The sequence below is a fragment of the Protopterus annectens genome, chromosome 17.part0 (assembly GCF_019279795.1).
Source record: "Protopterus annectens isolate FY-2018-M chromosome 17.part0, PAN1.0, whole genome shotgun sequence".
In the NCBI taxonomy this organism is placed as follows: domain Eukaryota; kingdom Metazoa; phylum Chordata; order Ceratodontiformes; family Protopteridae; genus Protopterus; species Protopterus annectens.
The window spans coordinates 35,920,089-35,944,210 of NC_056751.1; the positions used below are offsets into that span (position 1 = coordinate 35,920,089).

Sequence of the window (24,122 nt, forward strand, 5' to 3'; positions counted from 1 at the left end):
TGATTAGGAGGATATATGAGGGATCAGAGGTGAAAATTAAAGTGGGTGGGTTCCTCTCTGATAATTTCTGCTTGAGCAGAGGAACCAGGCAGGGGTGTCCTCTTTCCCCTTTGCTATTTGCATTACATATAGAACCATTGGCACAGAAAACAAGGGACTCAGAAATTCAAAAATATAATTGGTATTGTAGTCAAGAAAAACTGGCTGTATTTGCAGATGATATTGTTTTATACCTGTAAAACCAAAAATTGACCGTGTGTTGTGGAATATTTTGACACAGTTTCAAATCTTTTTGGGATACAAAATTAATAAAGCAAAGACAAAGGCAATAGCGGTAAATTGTGTACCCACACAAGAATCGGTTCAACAATACACATATTTATGGGGACATGATAAAATAAAGTATTTAGGAGTATGGGTTAAAAATTATTCCAGTGTGGGAAGAGACTAAGCAAAAGATAATACAAAAACTGAGAAATTAGAAGCTGTGTTATATGAATATGGATAGTAAAATACAAGCAGTTAAAATGTTTTTAGTCTCTTTAGTCTTATACACGGGTCTATGTTAGAACACCGAACATTCAAAATGTCGAGTGTTCTAATATCAAACCCTAGTAATCGAAAAAAAAAACATTGAAAATTCGGAACAGCTAATTTTTTCCTATGGAAAAAATTTGCTGTTCCAAAACACATGCACACAACACAAGCACACCAAACAAACAGCAATCCACACACATACACCTAAACTCTTACACCTAACCCTACACTAAACTATACATACACCACTAACTATCCACTTACCTTAACCCTAACCCTAAGGTCCATCACTATCGCACAGGCACCAGTGCCCTAACCCTAACTCACCTAACCCGCCCTAACCCACACGTCCACACAATCGCACACTTACCTGAACCCGACCCGTAACGTTCCATCAGAGCGCTGAAAATACCGACGCAACAGAAACGGACAACCAAATTCTTTCCCTAGGAAAGAATTCTGTTTCCTGTTTCTTCGATATTTTCAGCGTTCACTGAAAACGGGTCGATATTAAAACACTCGACATTTCAAATGTTCGTTGTTCTAATATAGACCCTTATACACAGGTCAGACATATTTTTATCAACCAGAGAAGAAGTTGTAGATAACAATTAATAAAGAGCTGAAGGATTTTATTTTGGAGGGAAATATGGCAAGAGTCAAGTGGGATAAACTAATTCTTCCAATAGAACAGGGCAGATTGGGATTACCCAATTTGAAGGGGTATTTCAGAGATACACACTTAAGGCTCCTATACACCACACAATCAGAAACTTATAATTCAAAGGCAAAAGGGATGATGATGAAATGGGGAGAAGCTCAAGAAACAAGGAGAGACTGGGATTTTGGATACAGACCTTTAAGGAGATTAACAATAATCATACAGAAAATTATATTCATAAAGTAGCAAAAAGTATTCTAAGAACTAAGCCAACACAGGAATGGAGAAAGGAGATTCTGCCAATAGGATGACTAGAATTGGGAATGCAGACAATAGGCAAGAGGGGGTGGAATTTATTTGAGAAAATTGGCAAAGAAACCAAGATATTGTGAGCAAATAACTAGAGAGGGAAAAGTACTATAATGAGAAGATGCCAGGAATTTAGTTGGACTGCAGGTTAGAGATTGCCTTCCCTGTCAAGGATTGATATCAGAGTGTAGAGAAGGGGAAAGAAATAGGGGGGTCCTAAGTGAATGACAAGCACTGGTAGAAGCTGCCATTAAAAAAGGAATAATTAGTACAACATATAAAATATTTCATGATAACTATAAAAATAAGTCAGAGGAGGTTATAAAGTATTGGGAAGAGATTGGATAAGCAATTCACAAAGAAACACTGGGGAGATATATGTATGTCTCCCAAATGAGCAACAAAATCTAGATTTTAAGATTTTTGCTTGGAAATCTTTATATAGATATTTTTATATCCCAGGTATACTCCAGAGAATTCTTCCTTGGGTAGACAGCAAATGTTGGAGAAGTGATGAAGAAAGAGGTAACTAGGAACATATTTTCTGGGAGTATAATGAGTTGGCAGACCACTCTGTCAGAGATACTGAGTGAGCAAATTGGTGTAAGTAGGGAAATGATTTTCTGAGCCATGATACAGAATTGGAATTGCCTAGACATAGTAAGGCCTTGCTGAGTCTAATTATTGTGGTTGCCAAAAAAGCAAATATTAAAAAATGGAAATCAAAGTCTAAACCAACTGTACTAGATGTAGTGAATATGGCAACAGAGATAAAACAACTGGAATTGGGATCTTTGGAAAAGGGTAGGAGCAAATTACATAGGAAGAAAAGGGAATTGTGGAACTATACATACAGGGGAGGAATGAATTAAAGGAAGGCAGGACTTCAATGAGCTATTTAATGTTTGACTGACAATGATTGGGTAGATTATAAGTGATGTATAATGTTTGAAACTAGAATTATGACAGTATGGTTTGTGATGTAAAATGCTTACCAATAGGATTATGTCAATATGGTTTGTTTTCTTTTATATAAATGTATGACTGACTATGATATACATGATAATTTAATACAGGTGTTTCTTGTTTAACAAAAAATAGAAGGAGTCATTACAGCCAGTCCAGATCAGTTGTGATGGCATATAATGATGCAGGTTTTTGTGCCACTGATCAGGGCATCCTGTTAATGTACAACCTATAACTATAGCTTCATGGAAATCATAGTTTGAGCCCCCAAGCCTTTCTGTTTTGGTGGGACGCCTTCTAGCTTATCAGTGGGAGTGGTAAGCATTAGGTAACCTATCTACCACATAAGGAGTGGTTCTGGCCCAGAAGTTGTAATTATTGGCCATTTGGGCAGTTTTTCCATATCTCTCAACTTTATGATTTAAAAGCCTGAATTTGCACTTGTTTCCCCCCTTTCCTGTAATTAGTCTAGTCCAGATACAGATTTCCTGTATCCAGGACTGTTTGTAAGCTCCTCAGGCCCCCAAGCCTTTCTGTGTTGGAGGGAAGCCTTCTAGCTTATCAGTAGGAGTGGTAAGCACTAGGTAACCCATCTACCACATAAGGAGTGGTTCTGGCCCAGAAATTGTAGTTATTGGCCATTTGGGCAATTTTTCCATCTCTTTTAACTTTCTGATTTAAAAGCCTGCATTTGCACTTGTTTCTTTCCTGTAATTAGTCTAGTTCAGATACAGATTCTTAGTTTTAGTACTTGAATTTGATTATTCGTGCTCAGCACTTGTTCAGAACTTGTTGTAAGCACTAAATAAGCTACAAATTACTACAGCACTCAACTTTCCTCATTACCTAGAGGAAAACAGTTTTTGTACTTACTTTCCTCACTTGCTTAGAGAAAAACAGCTGTTGGTACTCTCTTTCCTCACTTGTCTAGAGGAAAATAGTTCTTTATTCAGACATGTCCAAGGGTCAGCTCCCAGTGTTCTCTCCTGTCTATCTGATGGATCTGGGCATCTTGGGGCAAAGTAGCAATTGCCTCATGTACACGGACAGCCCTCTCCTCCCACCACCCAACACTACAACCTGTGATAGATGTAATTATCCAGCCAAACTGGAGGTAAAGCTCTCTCCAACCAAGACTAAACTTGACAGTCAAGAGGAGAAGTTAAACACTTGCACCACACCACACCACACTCATCACGTAGTCGCACTAAACCTAAACCACCAAAATCCATACAGAGAAACACAAAAACATTCATGGAGGCTGTCAGTAATAATCTGCTCAAGCAACAGAGACCTCCAAAGTAGAAACACAAGCAACCTCCACCCCCCAACACAACCCAAATGACACATAGCCCACAGACTCAGTGTGCCACTCAACCACAGCCCATAAGGCAAAACAGCGTACCCAACACTAGTCATAGGTAACTCTATAGTCAGGCACACTGATGTCCCACTCACCAGGCTAAACAAGGCGAAGGTTACTGTCAGCTGCCTGTCGGGTGCCAGGATCTGCCACATAACCCACGCACTCAGATCATTCCACAACAAGTACAAATATGACTCTGTCATTGTCCATGTTGGTGTGAATGATCTGAGACGTACCTCCCTGGACTACATGGAAGAGCTCTCTGATCTTGTAGCCCAGGCAGGTATGACCCTAGCCATGAGTAGCATCCTGCCATCGCCCAAAATGATACCACAGTACAAGGACAAAATGATTGACTTCAACAATTGGCTAAGCTTCTGGAGTCATTCTAAGGGGATCCAATATCTGTCTGTCTAGGACGACATGGTCAACAGACCAGGATGCTTTGCCAGAGATGGCCTGCACCTGTCACCCCTGGGATTCTGGATACTGGCTAAGGCTCTTGCCGCCCCTATAGTGCCTTTTTTAGGCAAGGTTCAAATGACAAATTCACCATCGTAACAGGAACAGGCAAGCAAAAACTGAGGGTAATGTTACTCAATGCTAGAAGTCTAAATCTCAAAATGCACTCCCTCGAGGCACTCCTTAAAATGGAGAACATTAATATCTGTGCAGTGACTGAGACCTGGTTCAAGGCTCAAGAGAGCACCGCTGCATTACCAGGCTATAACTCATACCACACTTCGGTCACCTAACCTGGACCGGAACACCAAAGGAGGAGGTGTGTCCATATTCATTAAGGATATCCACACCTCCAGGCTAGTTGCTCAGCATAATGCGACTGAAGTTATCCAAGTGCATCTAACTCTGGGCAAAACTGCAATCCAGATTGTAGCTTGCTACAGATCCCCCACCATGCCCCAGGATTCCCACTCCTCTTTTCTTGAGATTCCCACTCCACTTTTCTTGATATACTGGAAAATATTAGGGTTCAACCAAGCACCGTAATAATTGGCGATTTCTGCTTCCCCCACCATTAACTGGGAAAACTACTCATGTACCAACTCCTTCACTCAACGCTTTCTGGAATTCATAAATTCCAATGCCCTGGATCAACTTATCCACACCCCCACCAGGGGCAACAATATCCTAGACCTAGTCATTGCCAGCATGAGTGACTGATATTCCACACCTGAGGTCAACTCCTCGTTGGTCAGATCCGACCATAAATTAATCACCCTAGATATCCATATCCCGCCCCCACCCCACATTAAGGAAACCACAGTAAAAAAATTCTCCAAAGCCAGCTTCATGCTTCTTAAGACAGAAGTAGTGAACTTCATGACACCCATGCAGATGGACAATACAGTTACGACTGCTGAATCCTACACAAATGCACTCTATAAGCACTTACGCCACTGCATGTATTGTGTTATCCCAAACAGAACCAAGATGCTATCCTCCAAAAAAAGGAAGCCAATCTGGTGGTCCCTTGCCATAAACAAACTCTACAACAGAAGGAAGAAACTGTTGCAAAAGAGAGTAAAAGCCCATGAGTGGAGGAGCTCCCTGGTCAGCCTCAGTAAGAAGCTGAGATCCCTTATAAGATCCTCCAAAGCTAGCTATGAAAACAAAATCACCACTGATTCTAGGGACAACCACAAAGCATTCTATAGCTATGTCAAGAATCTCAATGGCAACACCCAGATATGCTCTGAGTTATAGCACAACGGAACTAAAATTACAGAACCAACTGATAATAATGTGGACATCCTACAGAAGGGCCTCACTGAGACAGATCCCTGGTGGCAGAGCCATGGCCTCAAGCTCAATGCTAAAAAGTGCATTGTCATCCCCTTTGGTAAAAACTCTGTACCCATGAACTACCATGTAGGCGGCAGTCTACTTAACGCCAAATATGTGATAAGAGACCTTGGGACCCAGGTGGACAGTAGTCTCTCCTTTGATAATCACATTGCCACAGTAGTCAGGAAATCCTTCTACATGGCACACCTCATCACAAAAGGCTTCTTATCCAGGAAAAAAAAGAGGTCATTGTTCCCCTCTACTCGACACTCATGATTACAACACCCCTTTTGGAATGTACCTCACAAGACGTCTGTAGCAGCTGGAAAGGCCACAGAAGTACCTCACAAAGAGGATTACTGGCCTCAAACAGATGCCCTACACTGACTGTCTCAAAAAACTCCAGCTTTACTCCATAGCATATCTCCTACTCCGAAGTGATCTCTGCCTAACATATAAAGCTATGTCAAACCCAGAGCTGTTGGACATGCTACACCTAAAGAAATCCCAATTGGTCCAAGCTACACGCTCTAGGAACCTAAACCTTGTCACCACAATAAACAGGACATGCTGAAGGGATATATTCCTGTCCCAGAGACTTCCCATACTCTGGAACAAGCAAGTTCCTCATTAGCACTCTTCAAGAAAAATCTTGATGAGTGGAGGGGAAATGGGAACTGCACCCCAGGGATCACTTCTGTGGCTCTGCTCGACAGGGGCACAGGAAAATAACTTTCTTGGGTGGCATAAGCCTGGAAACCTTGTTGGCTAGGCTTACTTAGGCCCTTGGGCCAATAGCCTAGTACCTAACTGTGAACATGAACTGAGTTCAATGTGTGCGTTGCGGCAGAGATTGGAATCAAGATGGTATAAGGTGAGCCTTCTCAAAGAAAATCTTGTTCTGGATGACCATTATGCCTTGTACTAGATGTTGATCTCTAAGAAGAAAGACACTTTTGTGTCTTAGGAGACCTTTGCTGCAGCTAACATCCAGCTGCACTCTTTCAAGTGTTTAACAGGTTGTGCAGCCCATCCTGTTTGACTGCCACAGAGTTTTTTTTCCTTAGATGGCTGTGAAGACTTTTTTGTTTGTTTGTTTTGTTTTTGGTAATCTGGTTTGTTTTCCAGGATTTGACCTTTAAGACTGTCTGAAATAGGTTATCTAGAGTTACACTGCAACTAGCTTAATTATGTGGATTATGAAAAAGATCATGATGTTATTTCAGCTCTGCATCCTACCTATTACATTTTAGAGCCTAGTCCTGTGAGGATGGTGACATCTTGCCTGGATTTTGTTTGCACCTCATTGAGGACTGGAGTATTTCCATCTGTATTAAAAGAGGCATTATTCTTTAAAAAGCTATCTTTGGATGTGAGCATTCTAGAGAGTTATCACCCGCTCTTGAAACTTCTGTTTGTTGGAAAGGTTATTGAGTACATAGTCTGTGTTTAGCCGAATTCATATCTAACATCATATGGGTTGCTGCATCCTTATCAGTCCATTTTTAGGTCAAAGCAAGACATGGAGACAATTCTAATTAGAGTTGTTAGTAATCTCTTGATGGCAAGGAATCATAAGCAGTATTTTATTCTTGTCCTGCTTGATCTCTGAGCAGCTTTTGACATGGTGGACAGTGAAATCCTTATTTGGGCATCTGAGATGATGTTTTTGAGATGATGTTTTTGAATGGTTTGCCTCTTGTCTCTTGCAATGTACTGAATGGTGTTTGTTTTGAATCCATCAGATTCCTTCTCAGTGGAGTGTATTGTACACTAAGGTTTGATTTTGTTCTCCCTGTTGTCAGTGTGTATCTGCTGCTGCTGCTGCTCAGGAAGATTATTGTAAAGAGAGGTGTGGTTACCTTTATCAGAGATATGTGGATAACATTTGTATTTCACATACAAGAATGCCCAGCATGCAACTCAGGTAGACTTCCTCCTGGTAAGGATGGGGCACTGGGGTAGAATCAGTGATTGCAAAGTCATAGCCAGTGAAACAGTTGGACCACAGCATAAACCACTGGTTGCCACAGTCAACTGCCAGCAGTAGTCAAAGAAGGTTGACTGGAGAGAAAGCACAACAGTTCAAGGAATTACTCAGGATTCTATCACCTCAAGAACAAGAGGAAATAGGTGGAGTTGAAGAAAAATGGCAGAGCCTCAAAACAGCATGTGTGAGGACAGCAGAACAGATATGCAGCTGAGCCAAATATGGAAATAGGGTACATTAGGAAAGCTGGTGGTAGAATGCAGAAGTCCAGGAAGTCATCAAAAGAAAGAAGATCTGTACAAAAAAGTGGAATATAGAAAAGATGGAACATGCTGAGAAGGAATAAGGAATACTGGTTGGCTAACAAAGAGGCTCAGAAAGTAGGTGCAGTAGAATAAGGCATCAGAAGCACTCAACCAACTTCTGGAGAGCGAGTCAGTAGATGGCACAAAGAAATTATATCAGGTTGGAAGGCAAAGACAGAAAAATAAAAAAGATAGACATCCTTCATAAGGTATGCCAGGAATGACCTGCTCACCAGTCCATAGGACATCAAAGCCAGATGGAAGGAGTACTTCCAACAGCTTCTTAATGAACAAAACCCCACAGAAGCTTTACTGCCCCAGGCAAGCCTACAATAAGAGGAGAAGAGGAGCCCGCTATAGAAAATATAGAAAAAGTGAGAACAGTAGTAAGGAAAATATAGTCAGGGAACGCAACAAGCTCAGATGTGGTCACAGCAGATATAATAAAGATGCTAGGTGAGATAGGGGAGAAATGGCTCCTGAGACTACTCATAGAAGTTTGGTGAGAAATGCATAGCCCACATTACTACAGAATAAGCATACTAGTGCCAGTGTACAAGAACAAACAGGACATTCACAACTGTGGAAAGTACAGAGGTATCAAACTCCTGTCATATTGCATGAAAGTTTTGGAGAGGATGATCAATAAACTAATATGCAGAGCAGTAGACAGTAAGATGGGGGATGAGCAATTCAAATTCAGATCAATAAACAGCACAGTTACCCCAATGTTTGCAGTGAGATAGAGAGTTGAAGAGAAGCTAGAGATGAGGAAAGAGACCAACTAGGCATTCCTAGACTTGGGGACAAGTCCCAAGAAAGCTGATTTGGGCAGTCCTGCTGTGGTTCAAAGTCTCAGAAACATTGGTAGAATTAGTGCAAGCTATGTACAAAGACCCAATGACTTAAATACAGTGTTCAGTCTCACAGAGGGGTTTCCAGTGGGATTGGGTGTGCATCAGGGTTCAGCTCTGAGTTCACTGCTGTTCATGGTGGTGATGGACTACATTAACAAACAGGTTGGAGGGGGACAGATCAACAAAATTGACTGCATACAGAGAATGTGGCATTACAGGCAAACTCTGAGCAAGAACTTCAACAAAGGATATGGGAAAATAATGCAAAACTGAAGGAACATGGGATGAAACTGAGCAAAGACAAGACAGTTGTAATGGTAGCAAAAGGGGGAAATCAGAAGAAGCTGGGGATTGAGATAGAAGGGAAGATAGTGGAACAGGTTAAAAGTTTCAAGTGTGTGGGAGGGGTGGTTGATGAGAAGGGAAGTCTTAATGAGGAGGACAAAGCTAGAATCAAAGGGACTGCAACCAACTGGCAAAAAGTGGCAGGTGTAGTGTATGACAGAAGAATGCCAAAGAAGCTGAAAAGTAAGATGTACAAAACAGTGGTAGAACAGTATTACTGTATGGTACAGAAGCCTGGTCAGTAAAGACAGAGCAGTTGAGGAAGCTAGAGGTGATGGAGCTGAAGTGCCTGAGATGGGTGGTAAGGATGCACACTGCGGGACAGACAAAGAAATAAGTACATAAGAGCAGAAGCCAAAGTACTCCAATTGCAGTAAAGGTCAAAGAAAACAGATTATGGTGGTTTGGGCACATGTTCAGAAAAGCAGAAAACAATCTGGTGAAGAAGATGTGGGACAGACAGAAAGAAGGCAAGAGGAAACAAGGACATTGAGTGAAGCAGTGGATGGATTGTGTGTGAGAGAAGACCTGTGACAGTCAGGCATGAGTGTCAAAGAAAGCAGGAGACTGTCATTGAATAGAGAGAGATGGCAACAGTTGACACAACACCCTGACCCCATATAGAAAATGGGGAAATGGAGGTTATTAATAATAATAATAATGATGATGATTATGATGATGATGTGGATACAATTCAGCAGCTGCTTCTTTTCTCCAGAGAGCATGATAGAATTTTTAGCTTTAGAGGACTTCATGGATGCAGTCCTTGATTGCCTGGTCTAGAATAATTTGAAATTCAACCCAACTAAGACAAAATCTGAGCTGTATGCATAACATTGTCCATCTCATCTTTCTCTGCTCTTCTCATTAACTACATATCTTACATCTGAGAGCAGGGCATTGTTTTTGATACTAGTCTGACACTGAAAGACCTAGTATCAGCCATTGTCAAGACATCTTATTTTCATCATAACAAAATAGCCAGAATCAGATGCAGTGTTCTGTCTTCAGACCTTGGAATTGTAATTAATTCTTTGAGTTTGTCCTGCCTCAGCTACTGCAAGGCACTATACCTTGAGCTGTCAGACATTGATCTGACCCACTTGCAGCAAGTTCAGATTCTGTTCCAAGGTTGACTGGCACATCTCAAATCTGCCATATTGCACTTATGCTACAGGATTTATGCTGTCAGTTGTGGCCAGGTGTATTTTTGAGTCTCTCTCTCCCTGTCACACACTTTCCTTGCCCTTTATGACCTATGTCCTGCTTATTTGAAAAAGCTGCTGAAACCTTGCAGATCTGCTAGGTAGCGCAGATTATCTGGTGAGGAGCTGCTAAGTGTTCCAAGGATTTGTCTTGAGACATAAGTCATCATTTCTTTTTCCTGTGCCATAGTCCTTTGGAGTCACTTGTCTTTGTTGGTTCGCCTATGCAAGTCAGAGTCCTCCTTTACAAGGTTCTTAAGCTGCCATTTCTTTAGAAGTATTTGTTGTGATCTTGAAATGGGCATACTATCTGCCTTCAGAGCTTAGAATTCTGAATTAGCAGCTTAAATATATTATTATTTATTTGCTGTGTTGATTGAATGATATTAGTAAAGAAATTTAGTACTCAGTGTAAATTGTTTTTTTTTAGAAATGCCTAGGCTTAGTTATTTGAATAGTTTTAAATAAATACATCAACATAAATAAGCTACTGTACTGCTTCCTGCTTCTAGACAATGCTGTATCATTCGAAGCTACATGTTTTATGTTGTATGCTGCTGAGGTGTACATACATACATACATACAGTATGTCGTATGTCAGAAATGGGGCCACAATCAATGATGTGGTCTAACTTTTTTAACTGGGTGTGGAGAGTAAAGTAAATGATACACATCAGGATCACAGCACACCAGATTTGAAAAGTGGTGGATCAAGCGTATAAAGTGGTGGTGTGTATGATTCTGTTTGATAGCTACAGTCATATCCAAATTTCAAGCATCATATTGTATACTCTTCCATGGTTAGGGTGTCTGATATTGTCCACTGACCTGGGTAGGTCAGATTTGGTGTTGGGCCAGATGCTCACAGACATTCTCATAGGTGCATACATGCTGTTATATACAAGATTGGCACAACTGGTCCAATCCAATATGACTTCATGTGCAAAACTATGCATGTGTGATATGACATGCTGGAGATGATCATAGAGGGCCAGGAGACTGCCTTCATCAGATGACTCCATGTCAGGAAATTCAGAGAGATGTGGAGTAGCCCATGGAAGAAGCCTAGCTGGGCTGGTGATAGTACAGACCACTCTGAGAGGGACTTGTCCCATTTTCTTGCTTCAAGACCTCCTTCTGCATCCCCGATGAAGTCTTTCAGATTGTTCCAAAGTACCTCAGAAGTATATTGGGAACCTATGTTGAAGGGTTTTCTTAAGGCACAAATAGTACCAGGGCAGATCAGGTTGCCCCACCACCATCACTGTTTGCTCCTTCCCTTGTGCCAGTCTTTGCAATAGTGGCTTTAGAGCTGGCATTCCACCTGGATCCTGTTTCTTTGGCACTGTCAACTATCCATATTTTGGTGCTGACAGTTTCACATCCAGCTCACTCAGTGCCAGCCCCTTTGGTATCAAGCTGGTCTTGTACCCAAATCTTTGACTTTGAGTCCTTAGTTAGGGTCCTCAGAGTTTGAGCCTACAGTACTGATTTCTGCTTCAAAGTCATCCAGTTCCTCTGTATCAGAGCTCTTGTATTTAGCACTGCTCACCTCTGCCTCGAATGGGGAGGAGTCAGTTGTTAGGACTGGGCCTCTGGTGCAGATGGATTTTGGTTTTGTATTCAAGGCCATGGTAATGATAATTGCCTTTTCCCTCTTCCTCTAATGGGTTTCCAACAGATTTTCCACCCCTAAATGTCCATTCATCAACCTTTACTCTCATTCATCAAGGTTTCCAGGGACAAAGCAGAGCCATATCCATTGGAGTTATGCAGGTAGTGCGAAATAACTCTTCAGTGGATTCTGACCAGTCACTGCCAGAAATTCCTAGGAAGAAAACTTGTAAAAGGAAACACATAGACTTCCCTTCAGACTCAATGAAATCGAACAGTGACTTGGGTGAAAAGAAGGTTCTCCCCATTCCCATACAAAAAACATCACATTTGGCACAGTCCTACAATTGGTGAAGCATAGGGGATCTTGGCCATCTGACCCACTTTCTCAGGATGAGGATGTGCTCCTTGAGGCATACAGCTCTGCCCATTCTACCTCTTGAGTGGTCTCCAATGTAGACCATGTTATAGATTTGGTCTCCATGAGGGCATGGCAGGAGCAAGACACTGGAAAGGCTATCCCAGGAAATGAAATAAAGTGTCATGTCCACCTAAGAATAGCCAGTACTCGTCCAAAGGTTCTCTGGTGAAGTCTGTGATCATTGCAACAGCTGTTAAATGAGAGCTCACAGATAAGTCCTCCACTATCCAGCCCCCTAATACATAATCCAGGGATATATACAGGATTGGAAAGACCACCTGTGCCTTGGGTACATTTGCCTTGAGGACATTAAATTATTTAACCCATATGAACTGGTTCCAAAGGACCCTTGCAAAAAGAAGCTGTAGATATTTTGGGATAGCCCATGTCTCAGGAGTCAACCAAATACCTGAAAAACCCACTGAACACAATTTTCAACCTCACAGATCTTTCCATGCAGTTATACCATAATGCAGCCAATGGAGCTAGGGTGGCAGGCACTGGCTTGACTATGAGACACCATACGTGGCTCTGTCTATGAGATTTTTTGGACAACAGGGCATACTTTACCAATGCCCCCTTTTGATGGGTCCTCCCTCTTTGGACTAGCAGTAAAAGGGATGCTTATGGAGAAAACTCTGTCTGCCATGGGAGTCGGGTTTGAGAACTAAGAGGAGTCAGAAGGGTTCTAAACCCCTATGGTTTAAAAGATCCCAGTACCAACCTTTTGATTTCTCCTCATTGGACAGGGGTGGCTATGACAGAGGTTGCCCCTTCAATGGGCACTGACCATGAGATCAAAGAGGTCCGTAGAATCAGGATTACAGAGAGCCATTTCAGAGAAGGCTAATCTATTACTCCCTGAAAGCTTGCCCAACTGTCCGTCTCTGGAGATAGTCGGGGGGGGGGGCAATTATCTTGCCACTTTTCTGATTGGATGGCTATCACACAGGACAAATGGATAAGTGATATCATACAGCGGTTATTCCACAGCCTTTTCCCAGAAACTGTTTCCACAGAAGCCACCATTACCTGACATCCCACCTAGAGGTTAAAGGATCTTTAGGACTTTTCCTTCCTCCTTCAAAATAAGAGTCATCCAGGATGTCCCACCAGACCAGAGAGGGTTTGGAACTAGAAGTTTACTCAAGATTCTTTTTGGTTTCAAAGAAAAGCAATGACCAAAGGCTAGATGTGGATCTCAGCAGCCTAAACCTTTTTGATAAGAAGGCCCCATTCATAACGGTCACAGTGTTAGCAATTTTGTCCTGTCTCAAGGTACACAACTGAATGTGCTCTATAGATCTCTATGATAACTACCTCTACATTAAAATTGCAAAAGACTGTGAGAAATCTTTATGGTTTCAAATCATAATCAAGTGACTGCCAGTTCAGAGCCTTGCCCTTCGGTCTCCCCACAGCCCCCTAGGTGCTTTCAAAGTATATGGCTGTGGGTTACAGCTCATCTGCACCTAAAAGAGATACATGTATTTTTGTACCTGGATGATTGGCCCCTCATTGCAGTGAGCAGAGAATCCTTACTAGAAGCCTGAGACTATATCTGTAAACTATTAAAGTTACAGTTTCAACCTTCTCAACAAATTTGCTTTGTCAGAAGCCATCTGTGCAGTATGTCTTTCTATGTATCCCTTATCTAGGAAAGGCTGCTGTCTCTTCAGCATTCAGCACAGACCTTGTTCCACTATCAAAGAAGCCCTCTGGCTTCCGAAACCAACACTAATCAAGCCATCAAATTACATGTGTTGTTTCCAAATTATTCTAATAAGGGAGAGCATCATTTACATACCTTAGACATTTACAAGCAGCTTAAATTCTATTTACACAGATCCAAACCATTCAGGAATGGCACTCATTATATCACTTGCACCATACAAGCCAGAATCAAAAATTACCAAACAACTTATTCCAGATGGCTGTCGATTGCATCTTATTTGTTTACTCTGCCAGTAACATGACTATGAGTTCAAGACATAAATCTCATTCCACAAGGTCCATGGCAACTTCTACAGCTTTTTTCAAGAATTCCTGTATTGAATATATTGTATTGAAGATTTGTAAAAGCCACATGGTCCATGCTACACACCTTTCTAAACATTACAAGCTGGACACTATTAATAGGACCAGAGTTGTCTATGGCACTTCTGTCATTCGAGGTGTACTGTCGTGATTCCGCCTAAGACTTAAGGTAACTTCAGATTCTGTCCTAATTGTCAGATCAGACAGACCAGTGAAATGGGATACATAAGTTTTGTACTTAACCATAACACTAGATCCTTCTCATCCAAGTCTGTCTGATGTAATATCCATCCCTCCATTCCCCTGCCTAATTGACAGAGTCCTGTTATATCAGTGTATTTCTGTGCTCATGGTACCTTATGGTATGTAGCTAGGCAGCAAACTTGATCTGAAGGGGATGTTCACAAGGGATTATGGTTAAAGTCTGTAAGCTCAAGACAGTAGAGTACCAGTGAATGGACAGATCAGTGTAGTGCAGTGGCTCAAAACCCAACTGTCAAATCTGAAAGACGTGGATAAAGTGGAACTAGCGTTATGGTAAGTAGACAACTTATGTTTTTGAAGTATACATGCTGCCAAAGATAGTTATTGCATAGTATATCATGTTTGTTTTGTATTTCAGGAAAAATCAAACTGGAACTAGCATTTCTTTAATTTCCTAATTTAATTTCCCCTTGATGAGACATGGATGACCGTTTCATGTATTTCTTGCTATTATGAAAGTAAATTGAGCCCCTTGCAAATAACATATTACTTTAAACTAAACTTCATCTTACAAGTTCATAGGTAAGTACTAAGCTAGCTGCCCTTAAGGACAATTTTAACCCTCGCCAGTTTTCTTTTTTGTGCTAGAAATAATCTATCCCATTTGGTTATAGACTAGCCTTTAGGTATCCCATGGTCGATAATTTTATATTACCCCAATGAGAATAACTGGGATCATACCACAGATAAAGCATTTAAGAGGTGCTTCTGTCCATTAGTAGTACAGGGGGAGTCCTGGAGTAAAGATTATGTTTCCCATCCCTAGGTCTAAGTTGTGCTTGAATATGGACTGGGATGAACTTTGTTTTATGTGGCTGGAGGGTCTGTTCGCAAGCAGAGGTATTGTCTGCGAAATATACCAGTCCCTCCAAACTGTCCTGTTGATATTGCAGAAGAGGTTTGGATCTTTATAGACTGAGTATTTTTGATGCCATGTGACTTGCTTATGTGCAGTAATTCTATCAGTAATGGGTCATATGATGCCATGTATGCCAGACACAGGTCACCTCTTAGCAGTTTGTGGGATACCGAGTATAGTGACAGGACTTTTGAGTCAGTCCATGTAGGACATGTTGTTTAGGCCTTATATCCTTTCAGTAAGGTATCTATGTGGACTTTCCATTTGTTGCATGTGTCTGGACAGAAACTCACCAAAGGGAGCAATTATATTCAATGACTGGCCTAATGAGGGCTGAGTAAAGAGGAACAATGACATGCCTATACCTAGACACAATCCATTTGTTTATAAGCCATGCAGTATAGAAGGACTTTCTTACAAAAATGGGCACATGTCGGTCAAAGGTTAGGTCACTGTCCACATAAGTTTACAAAACCAAAACAACTGGATCAACTGTTATGGACATATTGTCAATGTGGTGGTTCCCTGGGGTAGATGACTTCCCAAATGACACAATAATGCATTTTCTGACATTTAGTTTCAGTTCATGATTTTTGCACCAGTTATTTGTTTGAGACAAACCTTTCTGCAGGATGGCCAAGTCATTTGGGGATTGTAGTAGTCAGACAGATCCCCTTGATATTGGCTTTTACTTCAGAAAAGTAGATGCCAAACAGGAGAAGACCCAGCACAGAACCCTGGGGGACTCCACTTCTGACTGGCCTCTTTGTGGAGATAACTTCCCCAATTTTGATTATCTGCATCCTATCTGTGAACCAGTTGGCAATCCACCAGGTGACAAAGGGGTTTCTACCCACTTTTATTTAGCTTTTCTACTATGCCTGAGTAGGGAAATGTGTCAAAAGCTTTGGATAGATCAAGGTATGCAGTGTTTACCATTTGCCATCATCCATTGCTCTAGTGACCTTTTTAAAAAATTCTTCTAGGTTGAGTAAGCATGACCTGCCCTTGACAAATCCAAACTGAGACAGGTCTAGTGTTTGGAGATCCCCTATGTCCTGATTGATTAATTCCATTTTAAGTCTTTCCATGGCTTTGCACATGAGGCTGGTCAGAGTTATGGGTCTGTAATTGCCTAGGTCTATGGAAGGTCCTCCGTTATGCAGGGCAATTACTTTAGTTGTTCTCCATTCACTTGGTACAAAACAAGTATGTAGGCTGAGATAGAACAGTGTTGTTAGGAGTATGGCTAAATTGTGCTTTGTGCTATTTAATACACATCCAGGGTGTTGTCAGGGCCCATCTGTGCAGTATTTTTAGCTTTTGATAGCACTTTTAGGACTTGGCCTTTTGTGATAGCTGGAGGCAAGACAGTTTCAAGTATATCTTGAGGGACAGATGGAGGAGAAAGAGAGGTAAAGTTGGAGCTAAATTTATTAGCCAGTAGGTTCACTATATCCTCAGCCTTAGTGTAGGTAACATCGTTCACAGTCAGCTCAGCACAGCGGATTGAACATTATGCTTTTGGGATTACGAACATAACTAAAAAGTGCCTTGTAATTGGCTTAGGCTGGGGTAGCTGTTTTAGCATTAAACTTGGTTTTGGTGGATTTTATTAAGTTCCTGAATTTATTTCAGTGACAACGACTCTAACATTCTGGGAATTACTCTTGCTTTTGGTCAAAATTCTTTTCCTTTTACTATAAAGCTTGTTGATATTATGGTCCCACCATGTGTGTTTGTTTCTGGGGTTTGCTCTGCACTTGTTCCTTCAAGGTATAGCTGCATTTATGCAGTTGTTTACATGCTGATATAGTGTGATAATATTTGTTTCTGTGTATTCAGTGGAATTAACTGGGTTTGGTGGGGGATTTGAAAATTGCCAATGTATCACTTAGGAGTAGGTGGTTTCTCTTAAAGAAATTTCTGAAGGTACCTTAGGTGGAAGTGATCTCTGGTTTCAGTTTTATTTCGAAGGAGACTGCTTTGTGGTTAGACCTAACAAGTGATTAAAATGCAGACGGGATGATGCAAGCTACTCCCATATTAGTAAGGAATAGATCCAAGCTGCTACTGCCCCTTAGTGGGTACTTAGACTAATTGTCCCAGGGCATTTGTATTGACGAAGTCCAGGAATCTCTGTGCTTGTACACTAGTGGTTTACCAGTCTATATTTGGATAGTTTAGATCAACTAGGAAAAATGGAATTGGGTTTAATACTAGGTGGTTCTAGTTCCTGTACATAGGTGTTGTGGCTTTCTTGTGTCATATAGGGAGTACTATTAGCTCGCTAATGTATGGTATAGGACCTTTATGATGGTTATTTGGACAAGCAGAAGTTCTAGTGCATCATGTTGCCTTAATTAATGTGAGTGTCTTCTGGATGAAGACTGAGACACCTCCACCCTTTTTCCCCTCCTGAGCAGTAGCTGGTCTAAATGTGTAGAAGATGTTAGAGCCCTGCACAGCCTGAATGCTCTCCACTTTTTTAAACCATGTCTCAGTCACTACACAGACATCATGTCCTCCAGGGTGAGAAGGGCTTGTAGGGAGTGGAGTTTTTTGTTTAGGCTCCTAACATTGATCAGTAATGCTTTCATATTTTCCGTTGCTTGTTTCGTAATGTTGGTAGGTTTATCAGGTTGGTATTAAAAAAAGGCACAATGGGGGAGGACAGTGCCTTTGCCAGAAATGAAGATCTTAGAGAGGATAGATGCAGGCCATCCCTGGTAAAACAGCATGGTCTGTCAATCTTGTCCTCCCAAGCTGACAGATATTAGACCCCCTTTGAATGGCACCAGAAACTAAACCAGTTATTGAAGTCAATTATTTTTGGATCATATTGTGGCATCATCCTTGGAGAAGGTAGAATCTCTATCTTTATCTAGCATCTGTGCCAATATGGGAGATTTGTCACTTTTATTTCCTGCTCATGTATCTGTTGGAGTCACCTCTAAATTCTGTGCATTTCCCGCTTGCCATATTTTCTCAAGGCATTCACATTATTTTTCTTACCTAGGTTGCAGGTATGTTGACTTTTCAATATAAATAGAATGTTTATTTTTATAATCATGATTGAAAATATTGTTACAGTATTTTCTATCTTGAAAATATTTTTGCAGCTTTGTTTTTGTTGAATGCTGCAGAATAATTATTTTTCTGATGTAGATTGAAAATATTATTGTAGGTGTATTGACTTTTTTGAGTATAACAGCATGATTATTTTTATCATCTAGTTTGAAAATACTGTTGCAGCGTTGCTGATTTGTTTGCATTTAACAGAATGAGTTTTGAAGGATATGTTTGATCTGCATTTCAGGGGACCAAATCCCAGCAAACTGCTCCAGCAGCTTCTTGCCCTTCAGCCTGAGCAGCAGCTTCTTGTCTACAGCGCCCTGAAGTCACAGCTAGAAGACAGAGGCCTCATCTAGCAGTCATGCAGTGAAGAATGATAAATTGTAAATGAATAGCTCCGAAGGAAACAAATGGATTCAATAAGTGCATTGAACACCAGCTTTGATGGGGCTGTACTGGTTGTCAGCAAACTTTGCATTTATCACCTTTAACGATCAAGCAAAGGGAACAGGTGCAGCCCCTGGAAATTTTTGTTTGGTTTATAAAAGAGGATGCTGGCAATAAAGAAATTATTTATGAAGAGATGGAGGGTTACAGAGCAGAAATTTTGTAGTAGAGTATTTTGGACATAGAAAATAACAGTAAAAATTCTCTTCACGTTTGCTGTGTTTCCTCAAAGTAATGAAGGTAAATGGATTCAGAAGATCTATTAAGAAATTAAACTTCAGCCTGCATCTAGCTGCTTAGCCTCTACTAAGCCTGGACCCATCATGTTAGTCAGGAACTTCAGCATTCTTCACTTGGTCACAGTGAAGTTTAATTCAGCCATCCATTTGCTGAGTGAACCATAGCCACCAGCAACCTGGTGCAGCTGTGGTGTCAGGCTGGGGATGTGATCTGCCTAAGAGTTCAGCACATGGTGGGATATATTAATTAATTTAAATCCTGTTTAGCCACATTGCTACGTGTCCAGTCTCTCTGTAACAGCATAGTGTATCTCTTGTAATCCACCACCACACTGAATCTGGTCTCAGCATGCAGCATGGAGTCGCATGTAAAGATAAAGATAATTTTTGCTACTTTTGTGAATTGTTAGTTCACTGTTGCTGATGAATGCACCAGTTTTTGCTGATTTATTTGCACTCAGTATCCTCCTGTTTTTTTTGGAAAAATGAGTGTGAAGTGCATTGCTTTTCTTCAGTTAAACTGGGCTGAGTAACCAGTCAGGGAAGATTAATTCTTCTGTTTGATGTGCATGCTGAACACATGCTGAGAACTTAGCATTTACATCATTACTTCACATGGTTTGGTAACCTGAACAAAGGGAGGAAGGAAGTTGCATTATGGCTGTTGACTCCAACCACTAAATGAGAATGTAGATATGTGTAAAGAAATTCACATGTTTTTCATATATGGGAAAGACATGAGCAACAGTAGCGTAATGGAGGTACACAGAACTCTTGAAATTGAAGTATAGTCCAGTTTTGGGGTGGGGGGGTATAGTACCAGGCCACCAAGGTATGCTAAATCTTTACTAAATAGAGTTGCTATTCAGCTGATGTTCAGCTGAGAGTTACAAAAGGAGGGATAAAGAATTTTGGCTAAAAATTCTGAAGTGACAACTGAAAGGCTTTGTTCATGTTTACTGTTTTTTTTCTAGCCCTATAAAATATTACAGTTCTTGTGAGTGTGTACCTCAGTTATGTACTAGAAATGGTTGTAGTTTCTCAGGCAATGTTAGTAACTTTTAAAAGTTGCTTTTTTTTTCAAATAAAAACATAGTATTTATCAGTAACCCAGATGTGATTAGAAGCAGACCAGGTGCACTTCAGATTGAGTAAAAATGGAATATGGATACCACATTTTGTTTCCTGCCTTTACATATGATCTTTAAATTACCCACCTAGGAGCCCTTCACTGTTTGTGTTACTTCCTGGTCCTACCTCATCTTCCTGGGACTTCTATGAAACCCTAATACAGTGTCCATTGCACATTCACTACTGCCATTTACCAGTCAGTAACTGTATTGACATCCTACCTTGCTTTCTTTGGGAGGAGGCTTCCCTTTCCAGGGAGTGAAACCACACTTTGACATCAGAGGGGGCCAATAAGAGGTATCTGTGATGCAGCCTAAGGGTTCCAGACTTCTGCATTATTGAACACTGACTTCCTTTAAAAATTCTTATCCATGTGTCCTTGTGAGAGCTGTAAGCAGCAAAGGGGGCATCCACCCAAAACACAACACATATAGTGCATCAACTCAGACCCCAGCCACGAGTGATATGATGGCTACTTAGTCTCTCTTCCATCCATCCAGCCCTCTGGCATCTTGAAGCTGTTCCCCATTCTGGGGGTGCTGGCCTTTCAAACATAATTCTGTTTCCTTGTAGTGCCATATAGTGGCATATTAAGACCTGAATGAGTCATGCCACATGATTAATCTGCATTTGGTGAAACAGAGCAATGAGATGGTGAGCGTATATGTTTTCAAGTTTGAAGACATAAACGTGATTAGCTGAAGTTCACAACAGATTCACTAAAAGATTCTCCAAGATGGATTGTTGCATTTAAATAACACTTGTTTGCATCACTTTGATGTATGTTTGAAGAATAGTACAGTTTACCTTTCTCCAAGACTAGAGTAATAGGAAAACGTAAATCAGCTACTGGCCACTTGTGTATTAAATGTAGTTATCCCTAGATTACTTATCAGTTAGATAAGGAACTGTCTAACTCGATTCACTTAAATATTGTATGCTGCCTGTCCTTTTTTTCAGTGCCATAACTGCCTTGAATCTTACAGCACCTTATCCTTTCAAAACATTGATGCCGGGGTACTTTCTTGGGGGCAGTTGTCTGTCATTTTAACTTTTTCCTTATCTTTAGGCTATAAAGTTGTTATCAGGAAGTAGCAGTACATGAAGAACTCTTGATTTTCATGGAAGTCAAAGTCTTGTCAAATATCATTCTTCCCTGAACATAAGACACAGAACGTTGATCTAATTCATTGCAGTAAAATAAAAACAGTCCCCCCATCTGAGCAACCACAGGCAGCAGGCAGTCATGTTCTTGTATTTAGCACAGGATAGGCTTACCCACATAGCCACATAACTTAAAAGCTAAGGGTATAAACTGTTCTTTAAGGGAAGCAAGATTAGGCATATTAAGAAATAAAACTTTATATGCCTCATTTAGCAAGTTACCTTTCATTATTACTTTTCTCCAGACCTTCAACGAAGTCAATAAAAACATCCTACAAATAATCGTTTACCTCCTTTTGTAGAGTTGAATAAAAGTCACTCGTGCAGTAAAATTATCACTGAGGTATTCATGCAGAACTTTGGTACAGCTGCCCCAGGTTTTGGATTGCTAATGACATTTTGAACTTTGTTTCCAGATTGCACAGAATTCAAATCCCTTTGTGTCTCAGCCACATGTCTTGCATGAGAACTTGCATAATATTAGATATACAGTGCTTGAAACATCCTTCTTCTCCACAGAAATCAGGGGCTTATCAAACAATTTGTTGCTGAAATGAATTCAAAGCTCAAAGAACTGTTTCACTGGGGAAGTACGTGTGAAATGTCATCATTAGTCAGGATGTAAGTTTTTTTTCTGCAGACATCTTACGTTTGTTACAGCTCTTGTATTATTTGCTGTAACATACCCAGTACATTAAAGTCATACATTTTAAATGCTTTGTTTTATCAAACTTTCTTAGTTGTATACACACATATTCAGAACTTTTTACTAAAAATATAAATTTGTTTAAAATGTTTTATGTCTTCTTTTTATCCATGTGGAGGGTCATAACATAAGGAAGAGAGAAACCAGTGTTGACATAACCATTTGCCAAAAGTAGTACTAGAAAAGTTTAGTGGCAGCATGAGTGGGTGGTTATTACAGGTTAAGAATAATTACTTTACTATTGTATATGTTTCGATCTGCCCTCATTGGAAGTGACTTCTCTTTTCAAGCATCCTTGGCTTGACCACCAGATTCTCCTCTTCCAGTACTAATCCCTCTCTTTAAATTATACAAACTTATTCTGTTTTTTCATTATTAATTTTAGTTATTATTTGCTAAATGGATAAAGTCAGCTGCTTGAATGATTTTCATTCATGGCTTGGACATGTTAAATGCAGCATGTACACACACAGTTGGCGTATTTATATTTCACTGCATCATCTGTCTGGGGTCCCCTGGTTCCACTGTGGCTAACCCTTTGATTTAGTGCCCTAACTTGTATTACTATACGTGTGTTGAGACCCTGTTATAGTAGCAGTAAGCTGCTGTACTGAAAAGGGCTTTTTTTCTTTTCGTTTTTAAAAGCAGACTGTAATTGCCACAGGAGTGCATATAGTACTTCCGTGTGAGTGTGTTCTCCTTACTGCCAAACATTTTCCCTGCACTGTTATCCACCTAGATCTAGCCTCCATGCATATAGAATGCAATTAACTTTAAAACTGAGCAAAGTAACATGGTAGTATGAACTCACAAACCATTACACTTGAAACTAGCTGTAAAATGAATGATATTTCAGTTGCCATTCATGTTTTGCAGTGGTGCTAACTGAGCAGCATGGTGGCTTGTTGGTTAGAGTTCCTATGAATGCCTGGACCCTTGGTTCTGTTCTTGGCTAGTGTGCCTTCTTCTGTGTGAAGTGTGCACATTTTTTTTTTCTGTTAACATGGTTTCCATGTGCATTTCTGGATTCCTTGCATATGCCAAGAACATGCTGGCAAGTTGATTGGCAACATTAAGGTATATCTTTGAGGGTGTGTGTGTGTGTGTGTGTGTGTGTGTGTGTGTGTGTGTGTGTGTGTGTGTGTGTGTGTGTGTGTGTGTGTGTGTCTCTGTGTGAGAGAGAGGGAGAGAGTTAGAGACATTAAGTATGTGTACTCTGTGATGCACTGACATCCCATTTGGAGTTGTTTCCTGCCATGTCCTTTGATTCCTGGTATAAGTACAGATCCCATGAGCTTGGATGACTTTTGTAAATAATGAAAAAACTGACAGCATCCCCCCACACACACACACACATATACTCTGTCCCTCTAATATGTTGATAATCAAATGTGGATAACTTAAGGGAGAGTGTTGTGAGCAAGAAGGCTATTCATTTTATCATATTCTACCAAATGAGTGATGTTTAATATGCAAATGCCTATAATTTAAGTAAAGTGGCAAAATATAAAATAATCCAATTTTAAACAAACTAATATGAATAACATCAAAATAAAAAATGATAATGTATTACAAATACACATTTATTTAACACAAAAATGTGTACAAAAATGAGTGGCATTTTATATGTGTATATCTTTTATTTTTTTTTATTTAAAGAAATAAAAACAGACACATTTTAGTCTTCTTGTTTGCACAAATATAGTAATACAACTTCAGTGGCCTTCTGCAATGAGTAACTGTTGAGATTTCCACTTGTTTTTACTGCCAGACATATTCCCTTCTTGGAACTTATATTTTGTCTCTTTTCCACATCTG

The 24,122-nt window shown here is 40.4% G+C and overlaps 1 protein-coding gene across 1 annotated transcript in view; it reads left to right on the forward strand.

The window, feature by feature from the left end:
- Positions 1-22,521, forward strand: part of CDS1 (CDP-diacylglycerol synthase 1) — a 1,285,468-nt gene extending 1,262,947 nt beyond the window's left edge. Inside the window, exon 13 of the mRNA XM_044058908.1 lies at positions 18,862-22,521. Coding sequence (XP_043914843.1) covers positions 18,862-18,973 — 112 coding nt within the window. The 3' untranslated portion in view covers positions 18,974-22,521. The remainder of the gene's footprint in view (positions 1-18,861) is intronic.
- Positions 22,522-24,122: the final 1,601 nt, after the last annotated feature.